The sequence below is a fragment of the Furipterus horrens genome, unplaced genomic scaffold (assembly GCF_987537825.1).
Source record: "Furipterus horrens unplaced genomic scaffold, mFurHor1.1.pri manual_scaffold_4, whole genome shotgun sequence".
In the NCBI taxonomy this organism is placed as follows: Eukaryota; Metazoa; Chordata; class Mammalia; order Chiroptera; family Furipteridae; genus Furipterus; species Furipterus horrens.
This window is the reverse complement of record NW_028327174.1, coordinates 41,758,280-41,772,870: the sequence shown is the minus strand read 5'-3', so window position 1 is coordinate 41,772,870 and position 14,591 is coordinate 41,758,280. Positions and strand designations below refer to the sequence as shown.

Sequence of the window (14,591 nt, the reverse complement as noted above, 5' to 3'; positions counted from 1 at the left end):
AATTTAGAGATAACCTTAGGCTTTGGTTGATTTTATATTTCTCCAAAGTGGGTTTACTTTTGCTTCTGGGAATACAGCTAAGCTACAAAAAATTCACCTTATCTCAGTTAAAGATTTGACTGACTCTAAGCTGAGCTTCATTCCTCTAGAGAAATGCATTTCCGATTGATTCATTCTTACTCTTTGATATAGCCTTTTGGGATCCCAGCCTAAAGCCTTTATTGCCTTATTTTTTAAATATCCTTTTAAAAAAATCACACATATTGGCAAGTGGAAAGAAATTTACTCCCTTTGTGGATTTTTTAAACCTCCATTGTCTTCCTGAGTTGAATAAGACTATAGAAAACTGCTCAGCGTGGCTTCTCTTTTTTAGATGCAAAAACCTACAGGCTCTTTTTTTCTGCAGGTTTTTGTTTCCACAACTTTTTTATTAGCTCTCTGGTACCTCCAAAAATTATTTTAATATTTTGTTCAACTTTTCCAGTTCTGAGGGGAAGAGTTGGTCTGAAATAACCTAATTTGCCATTGACAGAACTAAAAGTTTGTTGTGACCACTTTTGAATGAAAATAATTCTCAAACTTAGCTTTGCAATGTATCTGTTTTCCTGTAAAAACCTTGATAAAAAAGTTAAACTGAATAAAACTCATGAAAATTAGCACTGAGAATTTAAGAATCTCAGTGTGAAACTGCCTACAGGTGTCTGCCTTATACAATAATTTTAGGAAGGAGACAGTGTTTCAAAACCTTTGAAAAAGCACTAACATAATTTAATAATTCTTTTAAAAAATTAGGAATTATTAATTTGGAGAATTTTAAAGAAATGTATTAAATATTAGTCTTGAGTACTTTAAATACATTATTGCCTACTTTTTAATGAATGCCAGTCAACAACATTTACTGGGTATTTGTGTGAAAAACTGCTTTTAAATATTCAAAAATATCAGGGTTGGTATGAATACATTTTTCAAATTTATTTTCAATTGACTTTAGGTAACTTTCTAAATAAAATAACAATTTAAAATTATTGGCCAATTAACTTAAAATAAAAATCTGCCCAATTTATTTAAAAATATTTTTGTATTACGTAAATAAAAAACTAACTAATCTGTGACAAAATTAACCCCAAATCCTCAGTACAAAGCTCATGGATAAATTTAATCCATTTAAAAAAATTTTCCTTTTCAGATGGTAAAACATGTACTAATCACAGGGTTAATAGCAAGCAAAGACATCATAAAAAGCAATTCCTTGAAACATTGTTATCTTTTAGAGTATGATTTAATATTAAAATGTTTTAAATAAAGTTTTAACATTGTATAATCTAAATTTAAAAATTGATGGGGTTTAGTCCTTTCTATATTTTATGTGTGACAATTACAGGGACATGACCAAGGTGTCCTTTTTTTTGATGGTTAATACTTTAGGTTCATTTCTAAAAATAGAAGGTCTTAAAATGCAAAAAGAAGTTCCTTATGTGATCTATGTTGTCTTAACCAAGAATATTAGAAGGAAATCACTTTACTTCTTGTTTTCTCTCTCTCTCTCTTTCTCTCTCTCTCTGTTTGAGTGTGTGTGCATACATATCTATTTCTATAGCTACATCTCACTGATTTATAAAAATGCCAGACCCAGATTAAGCCTTCAGATTTTATACTTGTCTTCTTATAATTGAGTTTAAGATTATTAATTTGTAAAAAGAAAAGAAAACGTCTTGGATAATGAGTCACATGACAAAACTATATCTCTTTCCCTTAAAAGAAAAGGTCTATGGATTCTCTGGGTTTCATTTCCAAGACAAAATGTATAAGAACATAAATCTTCAGTTTTGGGTCTGTGTGCATGCACTTGTGCAAGCACTTCTATCTGATATATTTTATGCAGGTTAAATATGTGTAGTCCTAAACTGAGGTTCTTTTTATTGAATTTATCTTAATATTGTGTCTGCACTACTCAGTTTATCTAGTCTTTTAGTCTAATCTCTGGAGACTGCCCTCTATATCACTGCTAGGTTGTATTAGATTTAATTCTAATACAATAACTGAATTAAAGATGTGTGCTGGTCCAGGTGACCTTTTTCCTCCATCACTTTTAATTCAGTTGAAAAATGAATATGATGCAGGGTGGTTGTTCTGGGCCTTCACAATATGTTAAACCTTTCTGATCTTTTTTCTCTATACAAGAGTTCATCTGCTTGGTGCCATAAATAGATGAATGTTCTTTCCAGTACTGCTTCTCTGAAACAGTCTAACAATTAGTTGATTTAGAAATCAAGAGTATTTCCATTCCATCATTTTCTGCAAGATTTGTTCCAAAATAGGACAAATACGTATTTATCCGATTAGCTCAAGCATAAACCAAAGAAAAACTTTCAAGGTCTTGATTGTGAATTGTTTATTTTTTTATTGCTGCTTAAAGTTTTACAAGAAACAATGTTTTATATTCTATCAAAATTAACAGTTTATATACCTTTTTTTAAATGACTGAAAACTTTGATACTTGGTGAGCAAAAGAACATTTTTTTCTAATTATGAGATATTGAAACAATGTTGCATAATTATGTAAAAGTGCTTGACTGTCCACATATTTGGATAAGGTCATTGTGCCAGAGGTTGTTATAGTTAGGTTTGTAGGATCTTCTGACAATTCAGAATCATTGATATTCAGAAAAAGACTTTTTAGGATACAAGTTACAATTCTTTCAAATGTAGCTGTTTTTAGGAATACATATACCATTATAAATATGTTGCTATTCCTAAAAATTTTAATCCCCTCTGATCTGCATAGCATTATATGTAACTGCACCTTTTTTTAGCAATTAGAAAAGTTTTATTTAGTAATGTAAGGCATTAGCTAAGGCAAATTTTATTTCAAGTCAGAAAGATTAATCACTTCGTGGAGGGTTAACATAATTCCAGCCTCTGGGAAAGACCCAACATATTTCCTATGAGCTGAACTAGTAGTCATAATGTATCTGTGGATTTCTAATTATTGCCAGTTTCCACTTTTCATGATAGAAAGAATTAACAGGAGCAATACTTAAAAGCTTTATGTTTCTGATTTGAAAAGTAAAACATATTCACTGTAAGAAGTTAGGAAAACCCTGATGCATAATAAAAAAAAAAAAAAAAAGAAGGTAATTTCTACATTTTGGTATACCTTCTCTTTTTATCTGTATATATGTAAAATGAAATTTTAGTCAAAGCTGATATACTATACATTGATTTTTTTTCTCTGAACAATATATTGTGGATCTCCTTTAGTTAACCATTTGTTCAATTTTATACAGACGTAGATCAAATAGATATACATGTCCTGTGTCTTCATGGAGCTCAACTGTCTGGTGAAGGAAATATAAAAAGAAAGCAAATAAATAAAAGTAAGGTCCAGATAAAGCCTTAAGATTTTACACTTGTCTTCTTATAACTGAATTTAAGATTATTAATTTGTAAAAAAGAAGAGAAAAGGTGCTGACATTTAAGCAGAGGCTTAAAGGATGGAGAAAAAAAAAAACACCAAAAACCCTGCAAGAGTGGGGTTAAGAGCATTCTATGAAGAATAAGAGGTGCAAAGGCCAAAAGATGGGAAGGATTTGGTGTATACAGGGATCTAAAGGAAGACCAAGAGAAAGAAGGGGTACTGGCCCGTGATAAGGTTCAAAAGGTAGATAGGCCCAAGTCCTGTAGATGAAAGAAAAGAGATTTTACTCCAAGTACTATGGGAAGCTGTTAGAGACTTGAAGAGTGGTGAAATTGCAGGACCGTGCTTACCTTTTTAAAAGGTTATTCTGGATATTATATGAGGGTGAATTGGAAAGGGAACAAGAATAAGGAGAGATGTGACTTAGGATGCCCTTGATTTGATCATGAGAAAGATGAAAGCTTGAATTAAGCTAATGACAGAAGGTATGGAGAGAAGTAAAGAGTTCTAAGATGTGTTTTAGAGTTGGAATTGATAATTTCGCAGTTTGTGATGAACAGGAGTTGAGGAAGATGACTCCCATTAATGGCCTATGAAATCAAGTAGATAGTGGCGTCATTTATTGACCAAGGCTAGATGCGGTCAGGTTTGGGGTGGTAGTTGTGGTGTAAAATAAATATTTAAGTTTAGACAATAATTTAGAGGGGCCTGTAAGAAAACCATATGTTTAAGGTAGGAAAACAGTTGTATGCATAAATCTGTATTTGGGTGGGTCTGGGCTGGTGATATGCATTTGGAAGGTATGATCACGTAGATGGGATTTAGACCCAAAGGAGCAGATAAAATAACCTAATAGACGAGTGAAGAAGGCGACGTGAAGAGGGCCTAGAACTGTGCTTTGACAAGGAGAGATTGTACACCTGAGAATCTAAGAAGAGGGGAAAACAGGGAAGTGCGCTGTGAAAAAGCCAGAAGAGAGGCTTCAGAAAGGCAGAAGTGGACAGGTGTGTCAAATGCTGCTGGTGGTCTAGTGCAAGGTGGCCCAAAAATGACCACTGGGTATAGTAATGTGAAGGTTATTGGTGATATCTCAGAAGCAATCAGGGTTATGTGTCAGAAGGCATATTGTAATAGATGTTGATAATTTATAAGAGATTAGCTAAAATTTTAAAGGCCATGTATTAATCTTCACTTGAGATTGTAGAGTATACCCAGCTACCCATATTGTCGGCAAGCCAGAGTTCCCTAAGAAACAGGCTTGTGAGTGTTTTAATGGCTCAGTGGCCCTTAGGAATTGCTGACTTGCAATTGAATGGGGCTTACCCTGGTGAACTGCACTTTATCGCCTTACCACTGAGTGTGAGTTTGGGTTAAAATCTACAACAGGGATTTGGGCTGGGGAATGTGAACACTGGCAGAGTTTCTCTTTGAGAGTATTGTGCATTTGCCAGTTTGATGCTCTCTGCTCAGGTCTGGAAACCGTCTTACCCTCTGGTTGTAGAAAGGCTGGGAGCGCTCAGGCTCTTCCTGGGTCAGATTTGTACTCCTTGACCTCTGCACTGTTCTTTTGGGGCATGTGGTTATTAGCTGTATGCCTTTGTTCCCATTCCCTCAAAATCGGAAACATGGATAAGCTCATGGTGGAATCTTTCCAGAGCCCACCTGAAATAGAAGAGAGTCCTAGAAAGAATGTGGATTTTGTAGCCACAGTGACTTAGGTTGGAACCCTCCGCTTCAATTCTCTCATCTATAACCTAACAGTTAGGGTTATGATAAAGATTTAAAGTAATGTGTGAAAAGTGCTTAGAACCAGGTAAGTACTCAATAAATAGTAGCTGTCATCACTATTATTGTTCAAAGGAAATGCTCAGTATTTGGGAAATGTTGAATTAGTTACCTTGGTTACGGTTTGTCTATATGATACTTGTCCATGATAGAAAACATTGTCCAAGGCATAAGCCTCTGTAGACTAGTTCCTTTTGGGATAATTAGCAATAGCCATAGTAAATTCTTTGTCATCAGTATTTTGTACCATAGTTTTATTATCAAAATTTATGTAAGCTCATGACCTTCACTTTTTAGTGGATTAGTGCAGTTCTTTTATTCCTATTAAAAGGATAGCTTTTCCTTGAACTTTAATAAAAGTTGGTTCTCTGATAAGACAGCTTGCATAATGCTGTACAGAACTGAAGGTTAAAAGTCCCTCATTAGAATTCCATGGCAGTAGGAGGGTAAGAATGTAAGCCTAATACAAAAAAGCAATGTAAAGTTTTATTTCTGCACTTAGGAGGCAGTGCCTGATGGACTTTCTTCACGTAGAAATGAAGGAGGGCTAGATGTGGAGTTTTATTTCTTGGTTTCCACTTCCTATAAGATGGAGAAACTTATTTTTTCTAAGCAAAAGTGCAGTGCACTAGCTTAAAAACATGTGAGAATCATAGGTCCCATGTTGGCTGTCTAGATACCATAAAGATAAAAACACAACAAAAACCAAATGATTGAGGTGTGTGATAGATTATAAGAAAGTTCTTCCCACACATAGCTAATCACTGTATTGTGTAGAGGACTGCTTCATTATGACTACTTTGACCCCTCCAATTGTAAGAATACATGTTGCTTGGTTTGATTAAACACTAGTCTGGGCAAAGTGTATGTGATAAATTTAAATTTTAAGTAGAAATAACTTCTTTTGATTAGAAAGGGATTTGGCATTAAGTGGGGAGAAAAGGAGAAAAATTATGCAGCTTGTTATCTGAATTTTCAAAGGCTGCTTTTCTAGTAATATGAATGAACTCTGTGCTCATTTTGTGATTTCCCTAAGTAAATAAGAAGGGATGATTTGAACTCTAAAAAGCTTTTCTGAAGGGCTTTGTTTTATCAAACCACTTGGATATTTGTTGCTTATGTATTCAAGGAAATATGTTTATACTAAGTACTATACTGTAATAAGTAACCTTGCAAGGCTTGATTTTAACCACCCCTCCCCCTCTTTCTCAACAGTTTGGAAGGACTGAAGTAATTGATAATACATTAAATCCAGATTTTGTAAGAAAATTTATTCTGGACTACTTTTTCGAAGAAAGAGAGAATCTTCGTTTTGATTTGTAAGTTCTACTAAAGTTTTCATTAAAAACAATTAACATTTAAGGGCAATTTTAGTAACACAAGGTTGGGTCCCATGGTTGCCTTGCATAGTAGATTATATTGGCAGAAAACTACATTAATTTTATTTAGAGTGTGACCTGAGCCTTGTCCATAGTACTGCTTTGCATTTTATGGGTTTTTGGCTATATGTTTATCGATATAGTGAGTGAACAATATAACCATGTAGAAATGCTGGGCAGTATACATGGACATTCTGTCAAACTGTCCTATGCCCTAGTATGTTTCTTATAATTTCTGCATATACTGCAAGGTGATCTCATCGACTCCATGGTGGACGTCTCTCAAATCTTTTATTTCTCTCAGCTGCTTCTTTGCATAGTACATGCATCTCTGCCTAGCTCTGGTTTCTTTCTATCACTTCATGGACTTACATATCTAAGACACAGGATGCTTGATATTTTTAATATTCTTATAATTTTGATACTTAAAATATTATTGTTAAAATCAACTCCCTGTTCACAGAGCATCTGGAGTCAGTCTGTTTATAAAATAATATTAATTATTGAGTTTTTATTCCACAGGGGTAAACTAGTGGTAGTTGAAGAATCTGGATATTGTTAAAAGGGAATTCATTGAGAGGGAAAACTATAACATATTATAGTATATGCTTAACATATTGAAATAATTCAAGAGAGTTTATGAACATTACAAGTATTTAAAAAGATAAATATCTTATTTTGAATAGCCAAAAACAATAAAGTAAACCATGCTGTTACAATTTATGAAGATTTTTAAGATCTTGCCTCCTTGCCTAAAAAGTTAAAGGTCTCAACTGTTAGTAGTTTTTCTCATTTTCCTCTAAAATGTGTCCAGTAAATAACCTGCAGTGCTTGCTTAAAAAGGAGAATTTTATACCAGCTCCTTTCCTTCAAGACTTGTAGGAGTTCTAAGTACTCATTATATTCATCAAATAGAAATTTTAATGCCCCATTTGGTTTTTATTTCTTTGAAACCCCTTTAGAAGTAATAGAAATGAGGCTCATGAAAAAATCTTACAGTAAGATGTAATGATTTCCTGAGCATGTTTATCATGGTGATTGCATATACTGTTGTTTTTTAAGAACAGACACATACGTCAGGTAGAATGTGGTTTGATTCTCCCATTATTCAGGGCCTACATAGTAATTTTTTAAATTTTTTTCTTTTTTTCTTACATCAGCATGGTATCCCCTTAATTTTTTCCTCTAGTTTAGACTTAACTTTATCCAAAACAGATCACTATTTATGATTATTTGTTCTCTCTTTATTTCCCTTTCTCTCTTTCTTCTTTTTCATTCATCTGTATTGTTTTCTCCCATTTAAAATAACATATACTTAAGCCCTGGCTGCGGTGGCTCAGTGGATTGAGCGTCGGCCTGCGAGCCAAGTGTCGCTGGTTCGATTCCCAGTCAGGGCACATGACTAGGTTGCACGTCAGGTCCCCAGTTGGGGGCGCGAGTGAGAGGCAACCACACAGTGATGTTTCTCTCCCTCTCTTTCTCCTTTCCCCTCTCTCTAAAAAGAAATAAACAAACAAATAAATAAATTACCCTTATATTAAAAAAAAATAACATATACTTATTATAAACTTTAAATAATAGTCATTGAAAAAGTAAAAGTTGCTTGTTATCCCAATAACAAGTATTGTTTTATTTCTTCCAATAATTGTCCCCACACTGACAAGTGAAGGACTCTCTTATTTAATGGTCTAATTCCATGACTTTTAAGTCACTTTTTTATTAGAACCAGACTTTGTTAATTGTTAGGTACTCTTCACTTTAGAACTTTAATCTCAAACTTAATGTAATTCACTTCCACTCCCATCAGCTGCAGCTATTGTCCCAGCTACTTGGGGGAGAGAAGAGAGGTGGAAGAGCAGAAAGGAGGGGTTGGGGAGGCAGAGTTGTAGGGCTCCTACCTCCTGAAAAATCTAGTCCTTAGAGGGTACCAGCCTCAAGGGACCCGTGCTTAGCACCCTGCTTGTCTTCCTCATTGTGGAGGAGGGCCGAAAAAGGACGTCGTTCCTTGTTCCTCAGCCCTCAAAAGGCATTTCCTAGGACTGTGACCTGACGTTCTCTTCCACTGGAAGCTGAAGGGTGGACCTGCAGACAGCTTCTATAACCTACTGGGGAACCAGATGCTGACCTCCCCTTATCACAAGCACCCCAGATTTTGGAACTCCCTTCCCTTGGCTTTGGGGAGTGGAGAGAACCTCCTGCCCTCCCAAGAGGTAGGGAATAAGCTGTCACTTTAAGAGTAAGTGTTGGGGAGAAGGGTCTGACCCTAATGCCAGGTCTCGTTGATTCATCTAGCGGTAGTCTATCTCTCGGCATCTCTGAGCTGAGCAGGGGGATACTTAGCCCCTTTTGTTTTCAACTTTAGACCTTACTTGGAATTTTAGACTACAGGAATGATTCCAATCAACATCTGTTACCATGTAGTAGAAAACATAACCCTTAGGATCCATCCAAATCAGTTACTGCCAATCAGGGGCTCTAATAATAAGATTTCAGTAGCGAGATGAAGTTGTTTACAAAATTCCCCTTAGTAAATTTAGGCACCTGGGATATACTCTCCTCAGGGTAAGCTAACCTGCTCTGCAGTGTATTTATTCTCTTTTCCTTAAGGAGAGTATGGCACTCATAAACCTAGACACACAAACACGCGCACACACACACACACACACACTCATAAACCTAGATACACACACACACACGTGCACACACACACGCACACACACAAATAACCATTAGGATGTAGTGTTTATGTTCTGACCTGTGAGGGCGAGGACCACAGTGTCTTTTAGAAAAGTTAGAAGGAAAATTCCATTGATAGAAAAATCCTGGTCACTTTGAATGCATTGTAATTCCACATATTACCTTAACAGTTATGCTGTAAATTACCTTTTTTTGAGATAATAGCATTTAAAAACTCTTTGTTAAAGACAATGACTGAAGGTTGTATTTGAAAATAAACCTTGGTGATAAAAACATAACTTCTTTCCTTTTTGCTTCTTTAAGCTGAGCATATCATGTATTTTCTCCCCAGCCACACTAAACCTTTATAGAAAATGGTTTCCAGGACTGATTCTTGGGAAGGAGTCAATGCAGTTATGTTTCACCTTTGATATTGCCACAGTTGCTAATTTCAGTCTTATCCTTAAAAAAAGAACAGTCTTGAGGAAGAAAAATTTCTTAAATAAGAAATATTTTTTTTTGTACTAACATCAGTAGGTCTTCAGTAGATGTTGGCCATTTGTTGATTTAAAATTCTAGGTTACAGCTATTGAGAGTGTTCAGCACACCCAGACATAAAGGAGAATAATTCTTCTGAGGCAGGTATTTTCATCACACGATTTTAAAGCCAGTCTGGGCTAAACATTTTTTGCCAGGGAGTAAGTGCACCCCTGCCAAGCATCAGTACACTCAGTGAACCCTGATTCTTCGCCTTTTAATGATTGAGATGCTTTGTTTCTTTGTGAAAACATTCTTGTTGTGTGAAAGGGAAGACTTTCATAAACATTATAAATAAAGCAGTTAATTTTTGGTAGAAGCTATATGCAAAGACTGTGCAAGGAATATGACTTAGGAGAAAGACAGGAGGCAGTACAAATATTTTCCTATTCAAGAATTCTGCAAATTCTGGTTGTTTTGACTGTGAGTGATCTTACCATTTCTACAGATTCTTTAAAAAGAGGGGCTAAAGTGATAGTGAGTGATGTTTTCCCAGGATCTCTTCAAAAAATCATTTCTAGTACCAACTAGTCTAAAACAGGACATATAGGAGTCCTATATAAACATATTTTTCTTCCTGTAAAATACATGTTTCCCTCAAGTTCTGTGATTGAGGAAAAACAATGTCTCGTTATTTTAGCCAGATTTCCAAGTTAGCAACAGCATTTAACATATTAAGAATTACAATGTATACAAATGACAGCCGGTTACTAGTTACCAGATCCTCTGTTTCTTTTTTAATGGTATCTAGGGAAGAGAATTGCAGTTTTTAGGGAATTTTGAATACTATTGGAACACTTAATTGCTTCCTAAGGAAGATATATTTTAAACTTGTCTTATCAATCAGCAGAATTGATGACTAAAAACATTAGGACTTCTTTTTAGGTTGTAGAAATAAAAAAATTTTCTCCCCATTGGTATAATTTTGATTCATTTTTAAACTTTATTTATGTTTTTAGAAAATGCTGATATTTTTCTCTAGCTGTATGTTATGGAAATAATTTGAGTTTTATATTTTAATCTTTTAGGTACGATGTTGATTCAAAGAGCCCCAACTTGTCCAAACATGTAAGTTCATATTGTATTTTTTTATGATTGCGTAATATAAATTATAATATCATGATTTATGATTGATATTTTGTTGATTTATTAATATTAAATGTATGTATCCATAACTTTCATGGAATAATAGTCCTACAAATAAATGACATTTTAAATGGCCTTAGAATAACATTTGGAAGAGCTTTTTAAAGAAATATACCTTCATTATGTAAAATATATTAATCTTATTCATTTATTTATTTATTAAAGAAGTGATGTCAGTTCTCTGGATCAGGTTAAGAATGATGAAATAGTGAGCCTGTGTCTTTTCTGGGAAGCTTCACTCTGGGAGAATGGAAGTACATACTTGAGTGCAGGCAGAATGATGTGCTCTTCTACTGTCTTTGTAATTCGTTTGTTCAACAATATTTTCTAATTACCTTTTCATGCCGGCCTCATGCCAGTTTCAGAGCATACAGTACGAATAAGACAGACATAAAGTCTGTCCTCAGTCACTTACAGTCTCTTGCTCTTTTTGGGTTCTGATCTTCCCATTCCTCTATTGTAAAGAGCTCTACTCACCAGGCAACAGCCATTACTTGTGGAATTTACAGGTTTAGGAGCAACGGGTGGTAGAAGGAGGCAGACAAAGAGGTGGAGGTGGGAAGAGAGGGATACAAGTGGCGTTCTCTGACTAGTGGCTAGGCATCGGTGGTCCTGATCAGCCTATTTATTGACCTGTGGGACTGGTCTTAGGCCAGACTTAGTAGGAAGGACCGAAATGGGCTTAACTAGGTGCCGCATGAATCTGAGTACAGAGATGGGGAATTGGCAGCTGTGCCAGGGCTGAGAGGCCAGTGGGACTCATGTCACTGCCCAGAGGGTCAGGAGAGTGAGAATTTCTACTTTTCTATCATTGTAGGTTATTAATTATAATAGAACAGAATGTATATATACACATATGATTTATATACATATATGATTACATATTATATATGATATATGATATATACAATTTCCAGGACAGTTGGGAGAGGGTGATGTTTTAATTTGGAGAGGACAGGGGACGGACATCAGGGGTGATCCAAGGCTCAGAGATTTACTTGGAGAAACTGAAAAATGATAATTTCTGCTGTTTTCTTTCATTAAAGGAATATTTCTAATATTTATTTTTGTTATGAAGCATAGAACAGAAGCATTTGAAGGAAGATTCAAAGATTCTGTAATTAGCTCATTCCTGTCCATAAGTAAAGTTCTGTGCAGTTGCCGCGTCACCTTCCTGCTCCTGATGATAAGAGTCACAGCATTGTGGCTGACATGTACAATTCCCATAGCTTTGTATTGGAAGGATCAGAAAAGGAACCACGTTATTAAGTCAGAACTGCTTCACTGATATGAAAGAGAACGCATTCACTTGTCCCACTCATAGGCAGTTTATGAAAGGGATTTAAGAGTGTTTCATGTGATATATAACCTGCTTTTATGGGAACTGTGGCAGAAATAGACACAGCAGGTTAGACTCTCTCTCTCTCTCTCTCTCTCTCTCTCTCTCTCTCTCTCTCCCTTTTTCAGGCCACATGCTTTTTGCACTATGACTTTTCCCCGAGCTTCTGTTTCTCAATGAAGATCACACTTCTCTGTTTATCATTGCTCATAAAGGGAAAATGACCTCCCTAACCCTGACTGGACATAGACTTTCAAGGGTCCTCTCTCCTCGAATGTGATTTCTGCATTTCTTGTTCAAACTAGTCTTTAGGGGGCAAGGTAACTGGGCAGTTGAGGACATTCCCATAGGGTTGGATTTCTGAGGGTGACTGAGAACATGGTAACATGTGTCCTTACCAGTTCAGTTGCATTGAGTTCAGGGGAGAGTAGTTGTGGGATAGGAGGGTACCTCAAACAAATTGACTATCTCCCGTCAATAATCACTAATGACTAAATATTATTATACAAGAGGTGTTTTTTTTTAAGAGTTGGTTTATTCTTTATTTTTTTAAATATAGTTTTCAATTACAGTTGACATGTAATATGTTAGTGTTAGGTGTATGACATAGGGTTAGACATTTATATTCCTCAGGAAGTTATCATCCTGGTAAGTCTATTACCCTCTGACACCATACATAATTATTGCAATATCATTGACTATATTCCCTGTGCTGTACTTTACATCCCTGAGACTATTTTTATAACTGGCAATTTGTATTTCTTTTAAAAATAATTTTATTGAATTTATTGGTGTGACACCGGTTAAGAAAATTATACAGGATTCACATGCACAATTTCACAACACATCATCAGTACACTGTATTGTGTGTTTACCCAAGTCAAGTCTCCATCATCACCATTTACCTCCCGTATACTCTTGTTACGTCTCCCTAACCCTCCTCCTTCTGGCAATCACCATATTGTTGTCCACGTTCATGAGTTATTTCCTTTTTTGCTCAGTTCCCACACTGCCCCCACCTATCCCCTTAACCCTGCCCTCTCCCTCTGCCCCAAATGACGATAATCAGTCTGTTCTCTGTATCTAGGAGTTGTTTTCTGTTTTATTTGTTCATTGATGTTGTGTTTGAGACTCAACATATGAGTGATATCATAGTGTATTTGTCTCTCCCTGTCTGACTTACTTCAGTTATCACAGTATCGCCTAGGTTCATCCATGTCGTCGGAAATGACCAGAGTTCATTCATTTGTATAGCTGACTAATATTCCATCGTATATATGTACTACGGATTCTTTATGTATTCATTTATTGATGGACATTGAAGTTGCTTCCATATCTTGGCTACCGTAAAGAATTCTGCAGTGAACATAGGGGTGCATATATATTTTCAAATTAGTGTTTTGGATTTTTGTGAAAATATACAGAAGTAGAATTGCTGGGTCATATGGTAATTTTTAAAAAAATCTGTAAGGAGCCTCCATACTGTTTTCTATAGTGGCTGCACCAACTTACAATCCCACGAATAGTATATGGCAATTCCCTTTTCTCCACATCCTCACCAACACTTGTTTGTTGATTTATTGATGATAGCCATTCTGGCAAGTGTGAGCTGATATTTCATTGTGGTTTTGATTTGCACTTATCAAATGATTAGTGATCTTGAGTATCTTTTCATATGCCGTTGGCCATCTGTATGTCTTCCTGGGAGAAATGTTTATTCAAGTCTTCTCCCCATTTTTTAAATTAGATTGTGTCTTTTTGGAGTTAAGTTGTATGAGCTTCTTATGTAATTTAGATATTAACTTCGTATTGAATGTATCATTGTGGAGTATCTTCTCCCATTCAATAGGTTGTCTTTTTTGTTGTTGTTGTTGTTGATGGTGAGATATGTTTTGTAGTAGTCATGAATGTAAATATCTTTCCAAATATATATTTTTGTTAATAGCTTGTTTTCCCCCATAAGCAAAGTTTTATATCTTCCTCATGATAAAAATTCTTATCTTGACTCTGCTTTATTATCCTCATGATATCTCTTTTAATAACTTCTCATTTAGCAGCCTGGGTATATATCATAACTACTGCTTTAAAAAAAAAAAAAGTCCTCACCTGAGGACATTGCTTTTAGAGAGAGAGGGAAGGATAGAGGAAGGAAGAGAAAGAAACATTGATGCATCTATCAATCACTTCCCTTGTGCACCTGGACCAGGCATCAGAGATCATACCCGCAACCCAGGCATGTGCCCTGACCTGGAATCAAACTACAACCTTTCGGTTATGACAATGCTCCAACCAGCTGAGCTGCACAGGCCAG

At 35.5% G+C, this 14,591-nt stretch overlaps 1 protein-coding gene across 1 annotated transcript in view; it reads left to right on the top strand.

The window, feature by feature from the left end:
- The window catches only part of CPNE8 (copine 8), a 170,925-nt gene that overhangs the window by 37,268 nt on the left and 119,066 nt on the right, over positions 1 to 14,591 (top strand). Inside the window, exons 4-5 of the mRNA XM_090273007.1 lie at positions 6,419 to 6,522; positions 10,824 to 10,863. Of these exons, the coding sequence (XP_090129133.1) occupies positions 6,419 to 6,522; positions 10,824 to 10,863 (144 nt within the window). The remainder of the gene's footprint in view (positions 1 to 6,418; positions 6,523 to 10,823; positions 10,864 to 14,591) is intronic.